Source organism: Peromyscus maniculatus, chromosome 1 (genome assembly GCF_049852395.1).
Source record: "Peromyscus maniculatus bairdii isolate BWxNUB_F1_BW_parent chromosome 1, HU_Pman_BW_mat_3.1, whole genome shotgun sequence".
Taxonomy (NCBI): Eukaryota; Metazoa; Chordata; class Mammalia; order Rodentia; family Cricetidae; genus Peromyscus; species Peromyscus maniculatus.
Genome location: NC_134852.1, coordinates 23,756,466 through 23,782,399, shown reverse-complemented (window position 1 = coordinate 23,782,399; position 25,934 = coordinate 23,756,466). Strand labels below are relative to the sequence as shown.

Here is a 25,934-nt window from a genome sequence, read left to right as displayed (position 1 = left end):
TGCTTTGCTGAGAAATCTGCCAGACAATGTAGCCCTGTAGGTTGAAGATGGATGCTCAATGTTACAGAAGAATTTTTAGTGACTATCCTGGCAATCAAATGTCTCATGGGTGCAAAGTGATCTATGGATATTTAATAAGTTATTTTAAATTCTGAATGATTTTTGATGATTTTTTTACAGTTGATCAGGGGGTCTTTTTATTTTTTTTCTTTTTTTGTAATTTCTTATTTTTTTTTTTTTGGTGTTTTCGAGACAGGGTTTCTCTGTGTAGCTTTGTGCCTTTCCTGGAGCTCACTTGGTAGTCCAGGCTGGCCTCGAACTCACAGAGATCCGCCTGGCTCTGCCTCCCGAGTGCTGGGATTAAAGGCGTGTGCCACCACAGCCCGGCTATTTTTTCTTTATTAAGAAATTTTCTACTCACTCTATAATCACCCACAGATCCCACCTCTTCCCTCCTCCCACCCCACAGCCCTCTCTCCCAAGCCAATCCACATCCCCACATCTCCCAGATAAGGTATCCCAAGGGGATTCAGCAGAGGCTTGCACAATGAACCTAGGCAGGTCCAAGCCCCTTCACACTGCACCAGGGATGAATCCTGATCACCCTCCCTGGGTGCCCCCAAACTGTTGGAGCCAAACAACTGTCTTGCATATCCAGAGGGCCTGATTCAGTCCCATAGGGGCTCCACAGCCACTAGTCTACAGTTCATGGGCTTCATCTAGTGTGGCTGGTCATCTCTGCATGTCTTCCCATCTCGAGTCTCCTGCTTGCAGAATCCCTCCTCTCTCTCATTGATTGGATTCCCAGAAATCAGCCTGGTGCCTGGCTGTGGATCTCTGCCTCTTCCTCCATCAGTCACTGGACAAAAGCTCTATGATGACAGGTGATTTGCTAGACCAGACAACAGAGAAGACCAGACCAGGCACCCTCTGGACCACTGCCAGCAGTCCAAGGTGGGGTCATCCTTGAGTATTCCTGAGAGCCTCCCCAGTACCCTGCCTCTTCCTATTCCAATGATGTCCTCATCTATCATGGTGTATCCCTCCCTGCCCTCCCTCTCTGTCCCTCCCATTTCCCTATGTTCTCATCCCCCACATCTCGCCCTATGCCACCCCCCAAAAATCCAGTCCACTCATATAGATCTTATCCACTTCTTCGCTGGGTCATCCTCTTAGGGTCTTTCCCTGTTAGCTAGCCTTTCTGGAGCTGTGGGTGGCAGTCTGGCCATTCCTTCCCTCACATGTAGTAACCACTTATGAGTGAGTACATACTAAGTTTGTCCTTCTGAGACTGGGTTACCTCACTCAGGATGATATTTTCTAGATACCATCCATCCATTTGCCTGCAAATTTCATGAGGTCATTGTTCTTTACTCTTAAGTAGTACTCCATTGTGCATATGTGCCACATTTTCTTTATCCATTCTTCAATTGAGGGGCATCGAGGTTGTTTCCAGGTTCTGTCTATTATGAATAATGCTGCCATGAACATAGTTGAGCATGTTTCCTTGTGGTATGATTGAGCATTTTTTTGGGTATGTGCCCAAGAGTGGTATAACCTGGTCTTGAGGAAGATTGATTCCCAATATTCTGAGAAACTGCCATACTGATGTGCTGAGTGGCTGTATGAGTTTGCATTCCCACCAACATTGGAGGAGTATGCCCCTTGATCGACATCCTCTTCAACGTAGGCTGTCTTCAGTGTTTTTGATCTTAGTCATTCTGACAGGTGTAAGAGGGTATCTCAGAGTTGTTTTGATTTGTATTTCCCAGATTACTACGAATGTTGAGTAATTCCTTAAATGTCTTTCAGCCATTTGACATTCTTCTGTTGAAAATTCTCTGTAAGCTCTGTAGCCCATTTTTAACTGAAGTGTTCAGTATTTTGAAGTCTAGCTTTTTGCGTTCTGGGGTTTGTGAATATCTTTTCTCATTCTATAGGCTGTCATTTAGTCTTATTGAAAATGTCCTATGCTCTACAAAAGTTTCTCAGTTTCAGGAGGCCCCATTTATTAATTGTTGCTGTCTGTGCTACTGGTGTTTTATTTAGGAAGTGATCTCCTGTGCCAATGCATTCAAGAACACTTCCTAATTTCTCTTCTATCAAGTTCACTGTATCTGTATTTATGTTGAAGTTTTTGATTCACTTGGACTTGAGTTGGGTTCATGGTGACAGATATGGATCTATTTGCAGTCTTCTGCATGTTGACATCCAGTTATGCCAGCACCATTTGTTGAAGATACTTTCTTTTTTCCATGGTACTGCTTTGGCTTCTTTGTTGAAAATTGTATGTTCACAGGTATGTGGATTAATATTAGGGTCTTCAATTTGATTCCATTGGTCCACCTGTTGGTTTTTATGCCAGAACAAAGCTGTTTTTATCACTATAGTTCTAGAGTAGAGCTTGAGGTCAGGGATGATGATGCCTCCAGGGGTTCCTTTATTATACAGGATTAGTTTAGCTATCCTAGGTTTATTGTTTTTCCATGTAAAGTTGAATATTGTTCTTTGCAAATCTGTGCAAGCTTCAGTGAGTCATGACCTGGATCCCCCTGTCACAGGTCAAACAGACTCCAGGTATGGACTCCTCTCAATCAACAGCATAAGTTTCCCCACTTGCCTACTGTCTATACTTAAGTATAGTCTCTCTCTCTCTCTCTCTCTCTCTCTCTCTCTCTCTCTCTCTCTCTCTCTCTCTCTCTCTCTCTCTCTGACTCTCCCTGCTACTCCTAGTCTTTGGACTATTTCCACATCCCAATACCAGGATCACAGGTCTAGAAGATTCAATGGTACACCAAAGAATAAATTTTTTCCACTAAACTCCTTAACTTTATGTTATTTTGCTAGTCTATTCCTGTCCAGATTTCTAATCACTTAAAGATTTCAAAGTGCTACAAACAAAAATCAGCTAGTCCTAGACTTACTGAAAACCAATGTAAACTAGATGCTTATGATGGAATTTCCAACTGGGATGAGCCTCTTACTTATTCAGAATTTTCAGACTTTTCCAAAGCTGCCTGTACTTTGATAGCCCCAAATGGTCACACAGAACCTGAGAAGCCTACATCCTTTCCATCCTCCCAACATTTGGTCAGCAATCCAAACTGCCCAGGTCTGGACAATGTCCTAATTTTAGCTAAGAAGAAGTTACAAAATAGATTACATCATCATCAAAAAAGAGGCTGGAATGTCAGGCCCCAAAGAAACCTAGGACAAATGGCTAACTATGCTGCCTATTAGCATAATAAAGTGCATACTCTCCTCAAGCTAGTCTGGGCAAGTATTTGTTACAGAGTCCACTCAGATATCTGGAATCTTGGCTCTTCTCAGCTCCTCTCACTCCATGCTCTACAATAAACTCTAGATCATGGGCTTCCCTTTCCCAGCTTCTGATTCCTATATAACCCTGACATTTTGACTATGCTCCTCTTGGCTCTCTTTTTTCTCTCTCTCTCTCTCTCTCTCTCTCTCTCTCTCTCTCTCTCTCTCTCTCTCTCTCTCTCTCCCTCCTGGCTCCTCTCTGTTTGTCTTCCTTTCTTGTTCCCTACCTCATGGCCTGGCCTATTCTGCTGGTCATGAACAGTCTACCTCTTTCTCTCCCTGCTCTGGAACCTTCCAGATGCCCCTCTCTGTATTCTTCACCATGTCTATCAGAAGAACCTTCCCCTTAACCATAAAAGGAGAGAGAATAATGCATTCTTTTCCCATCTGCACATCAGGATTTAAATATAAGTGTGTCTCTATGACACACAAGCAGATTGGGCAATGTAGAAGCAGAACTTACTAACAGGAGCATAAGGAAAGGACTGGGCAATAGAGGAGAAATACCGAGTAAATTACAATCATATGCACGTATCTATCAAAGTTTCATAATGTAACACAACATTTTAAACACCCACTAAAATTACAAAAAAAGAAAAAATGAAATACAGATATAAAATTCTGAGCAGAAATATGTTTATTAAGGTCTTACTACACCTTAGGCTGATTGAATGAAGTTTCAAATTTTCTATAAACACATAAATTTCTTTTGTACCAAATTCACAGAGTAAAAATTACTTAAATTTTCTTTTAGTTTTTTTTTATGTTTAATATGTTACAAGGATTGTTTTAAGCTGGGATTCCATGAAGCCTATTGGAGTTAGCTGATAATATATAACAAACTATAATAAAAGAAGCAAATATTTGATGACTCAAGACTCCAAGATTCACAGTTGGAGAGATGATTGTGACATCAAGAGGACTGTAATGCCCTTGTAGAGGATCTGAGTTCAGTTCCAAGACACAAAGTAGGCAACTTATAGCAATATTTAACTGTAGCTCCATGAGAACCAATGCGTTCTTCTGACCTTTGAAAGAACTGCACACACACACACACACACACACACACACACACACACACACACACACTACAAATACCTTCACTACTATTACCACTACTAATACTTCTATCAATTAATATCTAAAAAAAAACCAACCCCAAAGAAGTATCAGGATTTATTCTGTGACAACATCCAGTCATTCACATATGCAAGAACAGGAAAATAAACCCCATGCTCCATATATGTGTGTATATATATATTCATTTTCAAGAATTTATTCCCATGGAAACAGCAATGGAGGGAAACCAGCCATTTTCTCCTGGAATATTTTATCAAAGGCTTCAGCTTGGGCTACTGTAAAGTGATTCTTCCAGTCCCCAGTCGTGCCTAGAAAATGTGAAGCAGATATATAGATGTGTTAATGATGATGTCAACACTGCTCTCAGTCCTTCCTTCACATGCTCTTACCATTCACTTGACAAGGACCACACGGTTAATAAAGGGGTGGTATCAGTGACTTTTTGGAGAACACATCTTACACCTTGAAAAATTATACATCAGACTACTACCTCTGTGGCAATAATGTCTCCCCTTTTCCTATCTCATCCTATCAGCTACACACTCTAATAGATTCCACACTAGCTCTACTTTTTAGATGTTCAGATTATTCCTGCTTCCCACTACACCTGCTTCCATCACACTCCAACAGAGTTTCTAAACTTAATTATCCAAAGAGGTTTCAGTTCTTCTTTTTAAAGTTTAGTGGTTACTTGTAAACGTTATGCAAAAACATGCAAGCAACTTTTAAAAGATCTTTTAAAATTAAGTTTAATTATATGTGTGTAGGTACACATGAATGCAGCTTCCGGCAGAACTTTGAAACATCAGATCTCCTTGAGCCAGAGATGCACACTGTTGTGAGATGCATGCCAACATCTTGATGCTTTCATCAGGTGCAGGAGACCCAGATAACTGCCAACTGAGAACATCCCAATATTTCTGTTTTCAATCAGCATGGTGTCTGGTGATGAATCAAGACCTACATGATCTTTTTACCATATCTTTTACCAGACTTTCGTTCTCATCACTCCATTCCTGTATGTCTTTAGGTTTGACATTAGAGATGGCTGTGTAACTGCTTTCATTGAATTGTGTGTTCCTTCTTTCTAGAGTGCTGATGTCTTCCATATACTCACTTTTATTTGTTTCCTATTTTATGCCCATGTGACCACATTTTCCTATTTTCCTTCCATGTAGAACTCTGCAGGCCACATCCTTGTATTTTATTTCATAACTGTGACACAATGATGAATTTCCTTTTTGTAAAGATGCCTGAAATATGCATCTAATATATTTAAAAAACAAAATGTTTCTTTGATCGGCAAAGGATTCATTCATCAAATCATATCAGACATACAGAATATACTCAGTGTGAAATTTTTGAAAGCATTCATGAATGAGTGAGGAAAATACTGGACTTGTTTACATTTTGCTGATGAGAAAAAATTAGTTCTTGAGATGTTACCCATCATGATAGTGATGTATGTAGACTTAAAGCCAAAAAGACTGACTGTAGAATTCTTCTTTTCCTTATCACATTGTATTTCTTATGTATTATATAAGTTAACTTTAAATTCCCAGTGGTATTACTAAATAAAATGTAACATATTCAGAATTAACTTGTAAGTATTGATATACCATATTCAAACAATAGACAATTAATTGATATTACTATAAGAGTGTCATGTTTTAAGAAGGGAGACAGTCATTTGGCTTGATCTGTTTGGGAGGCAGCTGTGTGTTGGTGCCGGGTCCTGGGCTCATTGCATGAGTTGGCTGTTTGAATCCTGGGACCTATGCAGGGACGCTTGGCTCGGTCTGGGAGGGGGGGACTGGACCTGGCTGGACTGAGTCGGTCCTCGGGGGAGACCTTGATCTGGAGGAGGTGGGAATGGGGGTGGGGTGGGTGGAGGGTGAGGGGGGCGAGAGTGGGAGAACAGGGGAATCTGTGGCTATTATGTGGAACTGAATGATGTTGTAAAATAAATTTACTAAAAAAAAAGAAGGTAACTTGTATGTATCCATTTCTACTCTCAGCTTTCTTATATCTTCATTATTAGAACAAATTTCTCTAGTGTTTCCCACAGTACACCTGTCTCTTGTTAAGCCAGACTGGATGCTGAGCTAACAGAGTCTCAGTAATTTCAATTAGGCTGCCCATTTGAGTTGAATCAGTCTAGATGAGAGAAGCATGTCTTTTCAGGTACACACATGAAGTTGTAAGTCAAATTCTGTCAAAATCCTGTGGCCCTTACAAACATATATTTCTCTTCATTCATTCTTTCTAAAAATCTCCTCAAACTCTGGTGTATCAGAGGACAGGATAACTCTAAATCATTGTGGCTTAACTCTTGTTGGAAAGGAACTTCCTCATAGTCCTGGAGGAGGCATGTCTCACAAAAAGTTGTTGTCCAGACCTTCCCTGGCTTTTTAATGGCCTGCAGATAGTGGGCTCCTCTCTAGGTCTTCTTCCCTCTTTGTCTCAGATTAATGCCTTCTAAGGACACCAAGGAAAATGATTCATGGCTCAAGCATTCTATTTAGGAAACATCCACTATGAAGTACTGAGGTCCTAAACCTTTGAAGTTTGTCAGAAGACCATTCCTTCCTCATGTCTTCATTGTGACAATGTCTTTATAAGAGTTCTGTCAACTAAACAGTGGATGCATGAGAATGACCATCTCTCTGATCTGTATTTCCTGCAGTATCTACATATGGAATCATAATGATTAAAATTGTTTGTAAATAATTATTGCTTAAAGCTTAATAACAGATTCATTCCACCTAGCCAGATGATTGAGTCTCCCAGGTAAAAAGTAGCTCTTTAGAGTAGCTCTCCAGTGGTAAAAAAAACGTATTTTTCTTGGGTCCTGAGAAGAGCAACTAAAGGACAGTGAAAATAGGTCTAGAGAATTCTTCCTGCTTAAGACCAGTCTAACAGTTAGCAAAGCTGTTCATACATTATGGTTTAGGGTATTAAGTATCTACTGGTAAGTAATTAAATTCATTTTAGAATTAACCTTTGACCTGCTCTTCCCTTCAAGATTTAAAAAAGGAACCAATATGATATAGGAATTGAAAAGACCAACATTATCCTCATGCATCATATTCTTTCAAAAGTGTTTCCGAGATCTCTCTCTCAGCATCCTCTATAAAGAAGTCATGAATCAGGGCTGGGCAGGTAATGACATTGGTCTCCTCCTTAAATGATCTGGTTTCCAGTGGACTCATGGTTTATAATGTGTGAGTAAAAGAAAAATAATTCACCAGAGTAATTGTTATCTTTAAATGGGGAAGAAACAGATGTCATACATAATCACTAGGATAAATTACTGAGGACTTACGGTAAAAGATCAAGTTTTATGACAGAATTACCATATATGGTAAATGAAAAATACAATATTTTGGAGAAAATTAACTAAAATCCCACTGTGGTCTCATCCTCGAAGGGTCTACATGGAAAAGAGGAGATGACAGTTATCCTCATGGAATTGTGTCCTTATTCTATTACATATGCCCTAATGACCAAACTTTTACTTGTTAGTTTCAATAGCCTTTCCCTAAACAAGACATTTCATTCCTTTTGGCATTTCATTGAAGCTTTTTATGTATCCATACAATTTTACCTCTGTCAAATTCTGATTCATTACAGGGAATCCAAGAATGGGCGAATTCTCTTCTTATGTGGGACCTTCACTTCTAGTGCAGACAACTCTGTCTCCACAGAGTCTGGAGCACAGCAGACTGATGTTATCTGTCAGCAGCAGTGGATTCTCCAGAGGTCTCAGTCCATAGTGTATAGACAATGATATTCTTGAAGTTTCATGTATATGTGCTCAAATCTGAGCCCAAACTTCCACTTGTGAGGACACCAGGAGTATTGAATTAAATGCAATCTGATAACCACTTTAACTTACTTCTCTGTTTGTATACTCCTGATGTCTTTATGTTCCATGACCTGATCCTTACAATCTAGGGTGGAGGAGGGTTGGAGGTTAAGGCTGAAGCATACAAATTATTGGAAGAAGAAAATTAAACCCATAAAAAATAACTCTCTACTTGCTGAGTCTACATCTATTTTCTTTTTTTTTTACTTGGAAACATTTCCATATAATGTTTGACACAGAAATCATCAAATAGAAGTATACAATGTTGACAGGAGGCAGTACATTTATAATTTATAACCCCAAATGTATTTATAAATTAGAAATGGAAAGATCTACAAATGAAACATCTATTTTCTTTACTTATCCCCAAAGGCCTGACATCTGATTCATTCCTTCTTCAATGCCAAGTGCCATCTCACCAATTATCTGCTAATAGGAAAAGGTGACAATCCAGGTCTGGTTCTTTTTGGTACAGTGGACCCTCACCTTTACAGCTATGGAACCACACCCACAATCTGCTCCCAGCATAGAGCGGTAGCACAGATATAGTGAAGATGGGTATTCCCATTCCTGGTGAGGCATTCAGAACAAACTGAGTAGCCCTGAGCCTGAAGCAATCCAAATTTAGTTTGGTAAATACCATCAGGTGTCACTCTGGTGAATAATTTGCTTAGTCTTTATGAGGTCTATACTCAGGCTGGTGTGGGACAGCAATCTTAGCATGTTCAACATCTTTTCCAGCCATGAATGTAAGTGTTTTCTGTGATTATCATTGAAAATATATCTTTGGTCCCATGCGCTATGTGTTTTCTTTAGATTTCTATGATTCAGGGAGCCTTACTAAGCCTCATTGCAACATGTCTATTCTTTTGTTTTCCAGTGAGGGTATTGGACACAACCATCTGCAATCCAAACATCCTCTCCCAGAACAACTCAATTTTTCAGAGCTACTGAAACCCACATCATCACCATGGAATGAATATTCTGTGAGGTCTGTGAGAAACTATGATGTGATGCACGATGACTTCTGAACCATTTCCAACTCTTTCATAGAGTCTCACTGGAACAACATGCTCTCCACACGTCCTGACATCATTTAAAGCTCAAAAACTTCCTTACCTTTTCTCAAGAGGTCCAAACCATTAGAAGCCACATCTTCTGTAATGAGACTGAAATTGGACATTTTATTTTCCTTCATGGCTTGGAAGGAACTGTACTTGAGGACCATATCCAGCTCATCTGGCTCTAATTTTTTTCCTAGGAAGTCACAAATCTTCTTTATGGTGCTTTTTGTGTCCTAAAAGAAGAAGAAACAAAAATGAAGGTTATAAAGAGAAAGCTCTGAGAAAGCAGATGCAGAGATGGGAACTATGGATGGAGGATGAAAGGAGAATGTGAAAAAAAATGGGAACATGAAATGAGAAAGTAGTGAAAAGGGTTTAGGAAAGATACAGGAAATGTTGAGAGGGTAGGAGTTTCACAGCATTTAAACATTGAGTGGTCTTGCATTGTGACTAATCTATAGCCCTAAGAGTCACAGGCTGGAATTTCATCTAAGGAGGAGAGGATATTAGAGACAAGGTCTCATATAACCAATGCTGTTCTCAAATTTACTTCATAGTGGATGAATTCATTTAACAGCTGATCCTCTTGCTTCCATCTTTGCAGTGATGTGTTCACAGGTGTGTGACAACCCACCTACTAAATGTACTGGGATGTTTTTCTTGAGAGGTGTTCAATATGGAGCCCTGTCTGGTGGGATGGAAGTTGCTCTGGAGACCAAACTGAGCTCAAGCTCAAAGAAGTCAAAGATCCCCCTAAATGCCTTTGCCACCTAATTGCTGGCATTAAAGGTGTGCGCCACCATATCCAACCTGCCATGTGATGTTCAAAGAGACTTAGAGAAATAATTTTAGACAATGATCCACAGGAAATAAGAAAATGTGCACAAAGAATTTAGAGAGTTTAAGGTTTACACCATGTAAAACTGCACCCTATGCATAAATTGGAATAATAGATTTAAACTTTCATAAGACTGATCTCAATAATTATTACTTGGGGGTATTTCTGGAAGATTTTTTGAGTTTTACCCTATGTTTGAGTTTTACGCTATGCTGTAACTCAGAAGGGCATCACATTCACAGTCTTCCTGCTTCAGATACCCGTATTCTGGAATTACAATTGTGAACTGCCACACCTGAGTTAAGACTAAGAAACAGTCACAAGAAGGTAGTGTCTTGGATTTTGCTTTGAATTCCACCCCTTTTCTGCTGAGGACAATTGTAAGAGCCATGCCATATTGGCTGCCTGAGTTAAGTTTCTGCTGTCCAGTATTGAGCCACTAACCAGAAACTTTTGACATGCCTGAACAAGTCCTGAGTTATTAGAAAATAACTTAACATTTCCTTATCTTTCTGCTATAGTAACCATAAGTAACAAGGTTTTGTGGTTAGATTGCTTGGTTGGGTTGTTTGGCAACTCAACAGTCCCCTGATGTTTTCCCAAAGAAAGTTTCCTGGTCTGCTTACTATAAAACCCAACTGAGAAAAATAAAATTTTGCAGTTTGATTAGAATGCTGTCTTGCTGTCAATTCTTTGTGTCTCTTGTCCCTTTCATTCGCCATTCCCCCTTCTAGGGTCTCTGATGAAGATCCCGCTGCTTGGGACACATTTTGTGTGCCGAGGCACTTTTACTGGGGGCCTAAAGGTATCACTGTCTCAAAACTTTATTATATAATTTATCACAGATTTAGTTAATATCTCATGGGAAGGTAAACAACCATGGCAATAACAGAAAAAAATGTGTGGAATGGTTGGATAGAAAACTTATGGGAAATTGCAATACCATGCAAGAAAGACATCTTAGTAAGGAAACTTCCTGGGAAATACTGAATTTTATGAAGAGAAAGTAAAAGATTTTACAAAGCCAAAAGAATCTTTTATATTACTACTTATATAGAAACTTTGTGTTCCTGGATGATACCATTAAGAGATCCAATTCCTTTTGAATAATCCAATTTCCTGTTTTTGATGCTCCTTAATATTTTTCATTAAAGTTATTTTTTGACTCTTGCCAGGGAAGCATGTAGTCTGACTGCAGATTTTTACCTTTCACTGTGCTCCTCCACATCCAATTCCCCAGTCTAATGCCCAGTTATGCCACAGAAAATCTGTAGCAACTCCCCCCCCCAACATAGAATGTATTCCACAGATCTTCTAACTTCAGTCCTGTAATTCATTGTACTATCCCAGCATCCAACTCCAAGAGGACATCATTGGGAAACCAAAGAACATTCTGGTCATGAAGAAATAAAGTAACTACACATCTTCACCCCCCCTCATTCCTTTAAGTCCAACCAACCCAGGGTTACCCCTAGCTCTGTAGCAGAACACCTGCCTCAGCCACTCACATCTCTAGTGGATCTCACCGCCTAACATCCCAACACCAATGCATTGATTTGCTCCACACCTCAACTCCATCATGCATTCCCTGGGAACCCATAGATCAAACTGGGCATGTAAACAGTTAGGCTAAATGCACATCTTCACATCTGTACTTCCCCCTTTAAGTCCAGGCTCCTAGTCTCCTTCCCAGCTCTGTGTAGAACATCTGCTACAGTCTCCCTCCAACAAATGTCATTTTTTCACATGGATAACACAAGATTTATGCTCCAAAGTTTCTTCTGCATACTCTTTGTTTTGTCATAGCAAATTCTGAAATCCAGAAGACACTCCCTAAGCACTTACAGGCCACTCTAACCAGGAAAGCAAATAGGCTAAATGGAGATCTTCATTTCTCCCTCCATTTTTCCAAATCTACTCCTCAGTCTCATTCATAGCTTTATATTGAACCTTCTGCTGTGGCCTAACCTCACTCAGTGGCCTCATTTCCAGGTAACAAACTAAGCAGCTCCTGTTAAAAATGTTTCTATCTTCCCTCCTGTGGACATTATTAGGACAACCTCCTAGACTATTCCCATTCCTACATTTCAGCTTTCTATATCTGGTAACATTTTACATGTAACTCCCATTGCCCACAATTATCAGAACCCCAGAAGAATTTCCTACCAGACAACACACAGCCGCTACACTTTCCTAAGTATCAGACAGAGCAACAAAAATAAGGAAGGAAGCATGAACCCAACAAAGGCAAGACCAGATATCAGCATGTAGAATTATAATTTTCTCAATACTAGATGCCTAGATGCCAAACTGAAAGCATAGTCCATAACATCCAAGACTGTATGTTTTCACTAGAGCTTAGAAACCATACTAGAGCAGGCCCTGAATATTCTACCATAGTTACAGAAGAAGAAATTGACCGTAAAATAGCATGTATGGAAATGATAGAGGAATAGAGTAAATCTCATAAAGAAATCCATGAAAACACAAACAGTGGAAAGAAATGAATAAATCATTCAAACCTGAAAGTAGAAATCAAGTCAATCAATAAAACTCAAATTAAAGGAAATCTGCAAAAGAAAAACTTAGGAACTCAAACAGGAATCTCAGATGTGAGCTTCATGAAAACTGGAAACAAAGAGTTGATTCCTTAAGAAAATCAACAAGATAGACAAGCCCTTATCCAAATTAACTAAAAAGCAGAGAGAGAGAGAGAGAGAGAGAGAGAGAGAGAGAGAGAGAGAGAGAGAGAGCAAATCAACAAAACCAGAAATGAAAATGAGACCTAACAACAGACAATGAGGAAATCCAGAGAATCATCAGGTCATACTTCAAAAACCTGTACTCCACCTGAAAGAATATGGCAATTTTCTGGGTAGGTAGTACATACCAAATTTGAACCAGGACCAGATAAACATTTTAAACAGACCAATAACCCCTAAGGAAATAGAACAGTCCTTCAATATTCTCTGCTTAACAGGAAAGTCTGTCAGATATGCTTAGCCTGTAGACCACCAAAAGATGCCCCAGTGTTACAGAGGAACTTTGGGTGACTGTCCAGGCAACCTGATGTACCTGCCATAAGGTAACTTTTCACCCTTCTGGAGGCTTTGATGGAGTTGAAGACAAAATAATTGTAATCATAGTTTTCCTTAGTTATAATAGAAAGTAAATTAGATATAAATCTTTAGGCAAACCAAGATAAGATAGATAATTAGTTTTTTCTCCAATTTTGCCAAATATAAATGGATCAGATCTATTAACGTAGTTCTTATTTAATAACCATTTTAGTTGTATATAACTTTACTATATAAAGGTGAAAACCTTTCTTTTTAATTAGACAAAAAGGGGATAATTCTCGGTAACAATCCCTTCTTCACTATAAATATGTATTACTCATATTGGTTAATAAAGACCTGACAGACCAGGAGCTGTGCAGGAAGTTAGGCAGTAAAACCAAAGTGAGAATGATGGGAAGAAGGAGAACAGATTCAGGAGTGCTGCCAGCTAGCTGATCAGGAAGCAAGACATGTTAGAAGACATATAAAGCCACGAGACAGTTGACAATACATAAATGAATAGAAATTGGTAAATTTAAAGGTAAGAATTATCTAGTAACAAGCCAGAGCTATCAGCTATGTTATTATAGATCACATTCAGCTTCTGAGTTGGTTATTTATGACCAGGTATTTGGGACAGGAAACTTCCAATTATATAGTCCTACCTGCAAGATATGCTAAGGCAATAATGCCACAAAGCTCAGGAGAGTAGTCAAGAAATGATTGATTTTACTTAAGGCCTACTCTATGAGATGGAACACATAGCTGACACTGCTTTGTTGACCAGAGACTAGATAGCCTGGGGACATTGGATAAATTCAAATAATCTTGGTCTGAAAAATTAGTGACAATGTGACTCCATGGTGTTCTGCTGTGCTCAGATTAGTGCATTGTACAGCTGTCATCAGAGAAGATTTCTCCCAAAGCTGTTGGGAAGAAAAATAGAGATCTACAGACAGAGCATACAAAGAGTATGAGATACTTTTGAACAATCAGCCCTAAGTGGTATGTCTCTACCAAATCTCTCACTTTGGATCATAGACAACTCTTCAGAAGAAGAAGGAAGGGGATTAGAGCCAGAGAAGAGGGAGGACACTAAGAAAACATGACCATCCACATCAACATAAGAAAAGCTCATATGGACCCACAGACTGGAGCAGCATGCATTGTGCCACACCAGTCTACCCCAATCCTCTGCTTATATGTTCGGGTCTACAGTTGAGTGATTTTGTGGTCTTCCTTGATATTTGAGCATGTGGGTCTCTGCTTGTGCCTTCTCTTGTGCTGTTTTCATTCTGTTGGTTTATCTTGTCCAATTTTGAGGTAATAATATTATTTCATCAGATTGTACTTTATTGTGTTATATTTTTAAAAAATGAATGAATGAAAATCTAGCCACTAGGTTAAAGGATAACAATGGAACTGTCATTTATACCTGCTGGCAGAGGGACAATCCACTGTCTCCAATGAAATGACACTGGATATATCAACCACTCCAGGAAAGTCTTCATGTGCAGGAGCAGTTGACCAACATGTAATGGACTCCACAGTTTTATTTCTCTCTCTCTCTCCTCTCTCTCTCTCTCTCTCTCTCTCTCTCTCTCTCTCTCTCTCTCTCTCTCTCTCTCTCTCTCTCTCTGTTTGTGTGTGTGTGTGTGTATATGTGTGTGCTTTTATTTGGTTGTATTTCATTGCTATTCAGTGTTTTTTTCCTTTGATTATTGTTTTATTTTGTTTTCTTTTGGGGGAATTTCGTTTTATTTGGATTTTTTTTCAGAAAGAATTTAAGATTGTTTGGGTAAGGAGGAGGAGAGAACTTGGAAGAGATTTTGGGAGAGAAAGAATATGAATAAAATATGTTTAAATTCATAACCTGTTTTAAATTATAAAAAAATTATAAGAGAAATATAATTAAAAACAACGAAGTTACAGATTTCAGTAACCTTCACCATCACCAGAATCTACTTCTGAAAGCTTAACAGTGGCTGTAAGACTGCTTCTTTTCCTCCTTAACTAAATTTTTTGAACTATTCAAAGGATGGGTGTATTTTCTGATAGACTGCACAAGTATTTTCTTGTTCAGTAAAAAATAAGATTGATATTTTTATTTATGATATATAAAGGATTGTTATCTTTCACTGTTAGGTTCCAAACTACTAAAGCTTTTGAGTTGCTGAACATATGTGAATATTTTTGGGGTTATATGCTTTGTTTTGTTATGATATGTCCATCAGTAGAGGGAGAATTTTTTAACTAAATGAAAATAAAATGCACAAATGAACTTAAAATTATTTAAATTAATGATCTTTTGAATCAATGTCTCTTTCAGCCAAAGTTGACCTCAAACCCACCATACAAAGAAGGATAACCTGAAACCCTGATGCAGACTTTCTCTCTCTCCAAGTGCTAGTTTTAGAGTCATGGGATGGCTTGACAAGATATATTTTTAATTTTCAAAATAATAGATATTTTAGACACTTACACAGTACTTGAACATATTGCTAACTGGCTGTGGGGCATTTCAATGAAATGAAACCTGCAATGATCTGATAAAGATCAGATCTTAAATGGCCTATCACTCTATTTAGACATATGCCATTACTTAATATTGAAACATTTTAGATATTCTCTACTAAAAGTTTTGAAATCACCAGTTTATTGTAGCCCACCATGCAGAACCCCCTGTACTGCAGAGCCCAGAACACAATCATCCCTGACTGGTGCATCTTGTACACTCCTGGTCAGATGTGTGTATCACTCAATTCATGTGACTTCAGCTCCTGTGCTCTCCCAGGATTCACAGATGGATTTCCTGCCTTTGTCCCTCTTCTTGTCATCAAGGGGGGATGACATACATTTGGGCACAACAGTGGAATGAATGTGCTTTATCTATTCCCCACAGACTACTGGGTTATAAGGTTATTAAATGTGTTGCCTAGACAGAATTACAAAACCTATAGCACAAGTGTGAGCTACCCCAACCTACTCCAGGCTTGATAAGGTAAAGATGTGGGTGATGGATAAGGTAACTGCAGAGAAAATTTCAGGTGCATGTCAATGAAGGCCCTAGGACATAATTTCACTTTTATTGACTCTTTATGAATCTCAAAATGACATGGGGATACTGAGAAATATGGAGTGCTACATTGGGTGTGTTTGTGAGAGGCTGTAAGAATGACAATTACCTTTTTTATATCTTCATAGCTCAATGGCAGGAAGTTGTCTCTTTCTCTCATGGATAGCCAGGCATGGGTGTGCTCAAACCATGATCCATATGCCACTGTGGGAACAGAAGCAGAAAGCATTGCTTGTAAAGAATGAAAGTCATATCTTCCTGGTATTCTTCACCTTTCTGCAAATGGCAGACTGCTTTACTGAGAAAAATTAAACTAGTATTTAAAATATACAATGTAACATTGGACACATACACACAGATAATGAGCTGATTAAATCAAGTTCATTAGTAAACTCATCATCTTACAGTTTTACTCCTGTTGCCTCATGGAGACATCCTTCTGTTAGGCTTTAGCGATGGAGGCATGTTTTGGGGAAAAGCCATCATACCAATACAGTAAGCCAGAGATGTCTTGGCATGGATGCATTTGGACTTTATATTGCTATCATATCATGTCTAAGAACTATCTTAATCCTTTCTAAGGGAGATCTCCTCACTCACCCTGGCATCCAACTCTAAGCTTCCACCACGTCTCAATAGTGACTCTTCAATATCCTGGCATCCTAAACACAGACTACTACAGACCTTCCAGTCATAGAATTCCAACTTCACCCCTGTGGGATGACTCATCCCTAACAGGCTGGAGGGAAAAATTGGACCAAATCAGTAAAAAAAAAAAAGATACTTTCCAAAAGCCAACCTGGTCTGCTTAAGCAACTTAGCAAAAGCAGCTGATACATGATCTGGAGATCACCTGGACTAATGAGAGGCAGCCAAGTCACACCAGCAGATACATATCACTGTGACCTTCTCCCAGGCTGGTGTGGAAGGTATGTAATACTTGCCTCTTTCTGAATAAACTGGGCTTGTTTTTTTTCCAATCTCCCAGATGCTATATCACTGACTCTGTGCCTAATTGCCCCCATCCCCCAGGGGAACAATAGCACAGGACCCTGATACACACCCAAAAACTTCATTTACATTCCTAGGGCTATTATGATGTTTTCTCAACAGACACAGTGTCTTCATTGTTCCTGGTTTAAGCATTTGTTCCTACATTGTTCCTCTCTCTGCATTTCTCAGCTGCCATTGCATATCTACATTGTTCATGATAATCTGAAGAAGTAACTAAATCAAGTGAGGAGTGAAGTTAAGAGTTAAGGAAGGGTCAGAGCAGTAGGATGCACGAATTCAAGGAATCTAAGATTTGATTGAAAGCTGGGGGTAAATGATCTACAGAGAAGTAGTAGAGAGAAATTAACTTCATAATAGAACACAGAATTAGGCCACTTAAAGAGATTGAAAGCGGGGCTGAGGTGATGACTCAGAGGAAAGCATTTGCCATGCATGTGTGAGGACCTGAGTTTGAATCCACAGGAACCATTCAAAGATGATAATTCAGTTTCTTTTTTGTTACCCTAGTGCTCCTTCAATGACACGGAAAGGGGAGACAGGAGAATATCCAGAAGATTGGGATCAGCTAAGCTGGCAAACACAGTGATGAACAAGAAGAAAGAGATTTTGTCTCAAACAGGGTAGAAATTAAAGCTCAACACCTGATGTTGTTGCTTGCCTTCCACATTCAAGTTTTGGCACAAGAACTGCCACATTCACACATTTATAGCCACACTATTGTAAACACACATACCTATTCACATTCAAAGAAAACCTCAAAGCCAAGTCAAATATGGCATACAGCTGCAATACTAAAAATCACGATGTCAAGACAAGAGAAGACCAGAGGTTCAATGTCATTTTCCAGTACACAGAGAATTTGTGGCCAATCTGGGATCCAAGAGATCCTGTCTGAAAACAAACAAAAATTCCAAAAACATTTTAGGGAGAGCTCTAAAAATAAGCTAATGACATATATGTAGCTAGAAATTAACAGTGGTTCTGTCCTGGAAGTCTTTTTAAAAGATAAGTGTTTATTTGGAAGCAGTTATTAAAAAAAATATATCAACAAGGTTGCCTCTGTCTTGGTATGTAGACAAGAATGGTCTTGAACTATTAATTCACTTGAATCCATCCCATGAATATTGTGAAGACCTACAGAAGACTGTGCCCTAAAATACTCTATCAAGGGGAGAGAATTTGCTCCCAAGTATCCACCACTTTCCTGTGCCTATATGAGCACTCAAGTGTAGTTAAGGGACAGGGCTCATGACACACCTTTCCTTCCACAGTCTATAGGCAGTTAGTGGTAGCTGGTGGAGGGAGAGGTATTTTTTTTCAGTATAGGAGCTACTGGTGAGAAACCCATGTTCCTATAAATGACTCCTTCCCTGTGCTCCAGTAAGCAACACCAATGGACCTCACTGGGTCACAAGCACACACATGAAGAAAAGGGACATGGAAGTAGAAAGCAGAGTTATTTGGAAAGAGGAACAAGATCAGCAAAAGTGGAAACAGCAGAAAAGAGGATAGTGGGCCATTAATTTGATCAAAATTACCTGCACACATGTATGAAAATATCGTAATGAAACTTGTTATTATATATAATTATTATAACTCAATAAAAGTTAAACTATATGCAAAGTGCTAAGAATCCATGCCTATGAAAATACTTTTGTGACAATAAAGAAAATAGGATTTACAATATTTGTTAAGATGTGTCTTAACTAAACAGTGAACAGTCAGGATAATGTATGAGAAGCCAATAAAAAAAAGACTAAGAGAAACCACAGCTGAATTGTGTGGTAGAAACATGCACTTTTGTTATTTTTCTCCCACTGTGGTAAAATATCATGAACAAAGGCAACTTAAGTAAGCAGAGAGAGCTTAATTTTGGCTTATGATTCTAGAGGGATAAGAATAAATGATGGGAGAAAAGAGGCAGTGGCAACAAATGGTAGGCAGGGCTATAGCAGCAGGAAGCTGCAATGTCATCTCCTCAACTACATTCAGGAATCAGAGACAAGCAACTGAAAGTGACTTTAGAACTTAACCTTTTGATGTAGATCTAAGGGAACAATCCTCCACTGCTAGTGGTAGTGCAAACTTGTACAGAATTGTACAAATGTAGCTGGAAATTAATAGTGACATTGACATTGACATTGAACCTCTGGTCTTCTCTTGTCTTGACATTGTGAGTTTTAGTATTGCAGGTGTATGCCATATTTGACTTGGCTTTGAGGTTTTCTTTGAATGTGAATAGGTATGTGTGTTTACAATAGTGTGGTTATAAATGTGTGAATATGGCAGTTCTTGTAGTTTGGAAATCAATATGGGGGATTCTCTGAAAACTGAGAATCAATCTACCTGAAGACCCAGCGATACCTAATTCTTGGGCATATACCCAAAGGATGCTCAATCTTTCCATAAGAACAGTTGTTCAACTATGTTCATGACAGGGTCATTCACAATAGCCAGAACATGGAAACAACCTAGGGGCTCCTCAGCCACACAATGGACAAAAAAATGTGGTAAATTTCCACAAAGGAGCATTACTCAGCTGTTAAAATCAATTACATCAGGAATTTTGAAAGCTACTGGAGGAACCAGAAAAAAAATCATCCTGAGTACGGTATCCCAGACACAGAAAAACAGACATGGTATGTACTCACTCACGGGTGGATATTAGCTGTAAAGTAAATGATAACCATGCTACAATCCACAGCTCCATAAAGACTAGGTAACAAGGAGAGCCCAAAGTGTATGGTGATGTACTGATGTCCCTGGGAAGGGAAAATAGAAGATATCTCCAGGGTTGACTGGGATGGGAACATGATAGAATGGGTTGAGGGCATGGTTGGAGTGGGGGAGTAATGAAAGAAACATCTTGTTGGTGGGCATTTGGGGTCAGGTAGAAACCTGATAAGAGACACTCCCATGAATCTACAAGGATGACTCAAGCTAAGGCTATTAGCAATAGTGGGTAGGTAGTCTGAACTGGCCATCTCCTATAATCAAGTTGGTAACTACCCACATTGTCCAGTGACTGAAGAAACCAGATAGAGAGACCCACTGTGCCTAGCTCAGGAAATCCCGTTGAAGAGACAGAGGAAAGATTGGATGAAACAGGTGGCTCAAGGTCATCACAAGGGTTCCCACAGAAACAAATGACATGTACTCAGAAGAGCTCACAGTCTCTGGACTCACAGCTAGGGAGCTTGCATGGAACCAACCTAGGGCCTCTACATATGTGTGACACTTGTGTAGCTTGATCTGCTTGTGGGACTCCTAGTGACAAAAGCAGGGCTGATCCCTATTTCTTTGGCTGACGTTTAAGAACTTCTTCCTCATAGTGGTTTACCTTGTCCATCCTAAATACAAGGAGTTTAGCTCTACCTGAACTTGATATGCCATGCTTTGTTGACACCCATGCTGAGGCCTGCCCCTTTCTAAACAGAAACAGAGGAGGAGTGGATTAGGGTGTGGGGTGGGGAAAGTGGTGCATGGAGGGGATTGGAGGAAAGGAGGGAGGGGAAACTGGTCAGGAGACAGAATACATGAATAAATTTAATTAAAAAAAATTTAGAACCTCTCAAATCCCACACTCAGTGATGTACCTCCTTCAAGGTTGTGCTTCATGAATCTTCTGAAACAGTGCCATCAAGTGGGAAACTGTTGCTTAAATGCCAATGTATATTTGAGGCATTTCTTAGTCAATACCACAAATTATATCACCTACCTTAGTACTGTAAAGACCAGATATTCCAAACGTTGTTGGGATGGTGTGTTATGGACAAGCTGTGTCTGTGTCCTGTTGTGTAGTGGAGTGTAAAAACAGGAAGAATCCACAATTATGTTCAAAATGGTGATCAGACTTGGAACAACATATTGGTTGAATACAGAGAGATAAGATGTAGCCAAATGAATTCTATACAATATACTAAGGTCTAGGGATGTAACCAAGTTAAATAAAATATATGATCTTGAGAGTTACTGCCAGCATTAAATTCATGGAACATGGTAGTAGGTGCTTTATTCCTAGAACTCAAGAAGTGGATGCCTGAGGAGCAGAGCTTCAACATTGTCCGTGGCTATATAGAATTCTCGAACAATCTGAGCTATATCTCACCTTGTCATTAAAAGTTCTCTGAGCCTCCCCCAAGTCCTATATTTAATAGGACACTCACCATTTCCTTTGATGAACCATTCAAAATAAGTTGTCAATGACTCTGGATTCTTAACAAATTTTGTCTTACTCCAGAAAAAATAACCAGACACAAGAACATCTCTGGGATTTCTGATGACATAGATTATCTTAAATAGAAAAACATATACATGACAGTCAACATAGCCATTCCAAACCTTTTAACTTGCAAAATTTACATGAAATGTCAGTCAAATATCCATGAGGTTTCTAAAAACATTAATTATTTTTATTTGGACAAAGCTTTACATAGGTACAAATATCTAGAGTGAGAGTCCTCTTTTATAAATTTATTTCATTTACAAACATGTACCTGCACAATTACTCAGGTCACTAAGATGTTAAAAAACAAAACAACTATAACAAAGATCCAAGACTGATCCTATATTTGTAAAGATCAATATCTTACAGTGTGAAAAACCATCCATCCATTGTGAAAGAACATCTTATATACACAGAGATGGGTACTAAGCTACATATATATGCAATATGAGAAACTAATTGTTGTCCACAACTGTAACTACCAAATGTAACTTTCCAAATAACCATCGTGCAAATCTCAAGGCCAGTGTGTCATTGCACAATAGTGAACACAAAGAATTACAGGCAACTCAGAAATGCAGAGAGTTGGAGAAATAGACTTTACCTGGGAAAAACATAACAATTGGTTATGCAATTCCAAATGCTCAACCCTGAAAACATACATATAAGTAACATTTTATATACTGAGCAGATTGTATTAAATATTGAGAAATAAGTAGATACATATACAGATATAGCAACAATTAATGAAAAAAGACTGCAAATTTGAAAGAAAGGAGTAAACCTTGGAGAGAGGAAGAAGGGGGGATGATATGTGTATTAATGTTATGATCACAAACAATAAAAGAAACTAATTAAAAATAAACAATAATTTTAGTAAAAGGAAATTCATACTTTGTACCAATGCTCTGTGTAACATTATTCTAGAATTCAGCTTTTTAGTCTTAAATTTCTCCAGCCAAGATTTTGCCATATCCACATAACACACACACACACACACACACACACACACACACACAGACATATATATATATATATATATATATATATATATATATATATATATATATATATATAATGTCACAACTTCATTGTGATATTATCAAGAGAGATAATAGTTCTATATTTGTCTTTGTATTTTAAGTATAAAATATTTTTAAGTTCCATGGTGCAGAAACTTCCATAAAGCTTTCTTACAAACTAGAAACTATGATAGTTCAGAACCTGCATATCTCTGTTTCCCTCTAGAAATCCTCTATCAGTGGTGTGGTTGATTCCTGTGGCTACTGATCTCAATGGACAACTATGTACAATACCACGCAGTAGGTATAACTGGGACATGACTGCTGAACAATCTCCATGATTAGAGCACTGATGCCTGTTCAGGCTGCTTCTTCTATGAACATCCTTGCCTGGAGTGATTCACACATGGCTCATGGGAATATATATATATATATATATATATATATATATATATATATATATATATATATATATATATATATATATATATATATATTGTGTGTGTGTGTGTAATCACAATTAGCTAGTTGACTTTGATGACAGCAAAACAGTAATGTCCACTGTACACTAGTGTTTGCCTTCTGCTTGACCTGTTTGTGTAGTTCCTGAACACTCTAGTTGATATTTCACATTCTTTCATATATCTGCCCAGGATTACTGTGTGGTACTTGACATTCTGGTACTCTGATGTAGTCTGAGGAAGAGACACATCTGCATCATTTAGTGCATGAGAATCTCATGTTCCTACCCACAACCTACACAATCTGAATGCATTTCAGCCAGAGCCCCAGGGCCCATCAAGGTAGATGAAGTTCAAAGTTTGGTCAAGGATTTCTCAACCACTGGACACTGACCTTGGCCTTGGAACTGAAAAAAGACTTGGGGAAAAGATGGAAGGGAAGGTGGGAGGTGATGAGGCGTGGTCCTTCCTTATTGATTAATCGTGGATATCCATTTTTTGTCTCTATCCAGGGTGAGCATTCCCAGATATGCACAGATTGGATCCAATTGGGATCCCCCTTGGTCTGAATCAAGCAGACAATCTCCCTCAGCCAGTTAGATCCTGAAGAAGGAAAAGTAATGGTCACTCATTTCAACTGTACTTGTGAAAAATCCTCAAGTAGAAAAATTGTACACCTGTATAATTTACAGTGCAGCTGTTTCCAAGCACAGAGTCCTGTGGTGTTCACAATGTCCACATGCTCTAAGTACAAAATATATTCATCCAGCACATTGCCAATGCTTCACATGGAGAAACTGAGACTATACTCAAATAACTCCAACTGAACATTCCCTGAATTCCTGGGCCATCATCATTCTATGTTCTGGTGCTGTGAGTTCAACTTTCCCAGATATTTCACAGGGATTTAATTGTGGACTCTGTCCTTGAGACTTGCTCTTTTCTTTTAATACAAACCAATTGAGATGATTCCATGCTGCAGTATGTGTATGAGTACTGCTTCTCTTTAGGTGAATAAATCACCTTCTGTCTATTTTCCATACACACTTGTATTTATGTTTACATTTTCACTTGTCCTTGGTATTTCTCTAGCTTTCTTCTCTGGGCCATTGTATGAATCTTCTTCATGGATTCCACTGCCCTTGGCTTTTCCATGTTCGTTCACTGTCAATGACAGCATCCTATAACTTACCTGTGTTAAGTGCTTCTTCCACCCAGAAAACAACCCTCCCCAAAGCCCATGCTCTTTCTTTATGGTTTCTTGAGTTTTGAGACTGTTTTCACTTTGTGGACAAGGTCCATGGTAATTCTTCTTCTACCTGACATTGTCCTCTACTCCACATAATCTTACATCCATGTCTTTATACATTGGTGCTATTTCTTCTGTTTATGTTCCTCATTTTCCTTTCTACTCTCCTCCACACAGAGACAGAACAATGCCAGAGTCTCCCTTAAGATCCACTGGCATTGCTCGCATGTCTTAGAGACCCTCTCCCCACAGAGACCAGGCTGGAGTTTTTTCTCTGAGTGAAATGTACTCACACAAAGCAATTCATGCCCACAAAACATTTTCAACATCAGATATATAGAGCATGCCACTCATCACCCAAATGAATGAGGAACAAATACTTATCCTTCCTCCTATACTTTAGGAGCATTCTCACTAACAGTTCTTACCTGATTTAGGGTAAGTCAATATGACTGTGTCTTCATCTCTGATCACAAATATATTGCGAATTTCTTCAATTATTTCTTTTTCATTCACTGCAGTAGGGAAAGGTATCCCTTCAAACCAAAGGTAGTCTGACATGGCAAAGAGTTCTTTGTGGGTGCTGTTAGGATACAGCTTTAGCCAACTTTTCAGCTTCTGGCAAATGTTGAGAGGTAATATTTATAGTGTTGGCAAAGAAATTATTAACACTCCACAGTTCCTTGTAAATCTAGCTACTTACTGGAAGAAATAATGTAATTACCAGTCAAAGGTTGTTGTGTTAAGCAATTGTGAACACATTCAGAGATGATTCTGCAATATTCATGATCCCAAAACAGAAACTCAATAACAAGTACTAGGGCATAAAAATGGGGATTAATTTAAAATGTTTTCTAATAAAATTCAGCTTTCAGAATGGTTTCAAATGTGGAAAAAAGTTACAGAGATTTTACAAAATGTTACCACATGAAAGCCTTTTTTTTAAAGTAGTGGTTAATTTGAGAAACTCAAGTCCTTAGTTGTGCTATATGGCTCCCAACTTCACTCTCCCTCTCCAGTGCCTCATTCCCTTCCTGTATTTATGATTTCTTCTTTACTTTTTAGTTTATGTATATGTATATTTATATGTATATGATCACATGTACATATAAACTACTGAGTCCAATTAGTTCTGTTTTTTTTTTCTTTTTTTTTGGTTTTTCGAGACAGGTTTCTCTGTGTAGCTTTGCGCCTTTCCTGGAACTCACTTGGTAGTCCAGGCTGGCCTCGAACTCACAGAGATCCACCTGGCTCTGCCTCCCGAGTGCTGGGATTAAAGGCGTGCGCCACCACCGCCCGGCAATTAGTTCTGTTTTTATGTGAATGTACTCTGTGTGGAGCACTTGTGATTGGAAAATCAATATTTGATTTCCCTACTGAGGCCAATGATTCTCTTTCAGCAGCCATTGACCTCACCTAGAGGTAAGACCATGTAGAATTTTCCATGCCTTTATTTCTATACCAACTGGTGTGATTATGATAGCACATTTCACTAAATATACTATTGAGTGTTCATTGGTGTATTTTCCTGTGATTTCTAGGGTATATATTCCAGTAGTTAGGATCCTTAGGCGCAGGGGGATTTCTGTCCCCTCTTCTGTGTTTTTCAAACCTTTCGGTTGAATGAACTCTTTGCAGATGTATCAGTTGTGGTTGG

The 25,934-nt window shown here is 38.7% G+C and overlaps 1 protein-coding gene across 2 annotated transcripts; it reads right to left on the bottom strand.

Moving 5' to 3' along the window:
- Nucleotides 1–4,484: 4,484 nt before the first annotated feature.
- On the bottom strand, nucleotides 4,485–24,941 carry LOC102921228 (sulfotransferase 2A1-like). Of its 2 annotated transcripts, XM_076571887.1 has the most exons (7): nucleotides 24,706–24,941; nucleotides 23,423–23,631; nucleotides 21,487–21,613; nucleotides 16,416–16,510; nucleotides 9,389–9,566; nucleotides 8,300–8,354; nucleotides 4,485–4,709 (listed from the first exon to the last, which is right to left on the bottom strand). In XM_076571887.1, exons 1-7 carry the CDS (start codon nucleotides 24,836–24,838, stop codon nucleotides 4,664–4,666), a joined length of 843 nt encoding a protein of 280 aa, XP_076428002.1. In that variant the 5' UTR covers nucleotides 24,839–24,941; the 3' UTR covers nucleotides 4,485–4,663. The 2 variants fall into 2 exon arrangements, with proteins under 2 accessions (XP_076428002.1, XP_006996945.1); XM_006996883.4 differs by lacking the exon at nucleotides 8,300–8,354 and having other exon boundaries at nucleotides 24,706–24,935.
- Between the last annotated feature and the right edge of the window lie 993 nt (nucleotides 24,942–25,934).

What these genes read in the sequence shown, in the direction of transcription:
- LOC102921228 (XM_006996883.4), bottom strand. Translation starts at nt 24,838, where the DNA reads ATGTCAGACTACCTTTGGTTTGAAGGGATACCTTTCCCTACTGCAGTG. An exon ending in ATGGTTCATCAAAGGAAATG is followed by an intron (nt 16,511 to 21,486) that starts GTGAGTGTCCTA and finishes CTGTTCCCACAG; the next exon opens with TGGCATATGGATCATGGTTT. An exon ending in GCTATGAAGATATAAAAAAG is followed by an intron (nt 9,567 to 16,415) that starts GTAATTGTCATT and finishes TTCTTCTTTTAG; the next exon opens with GACACAAAAAGCACCATAAA.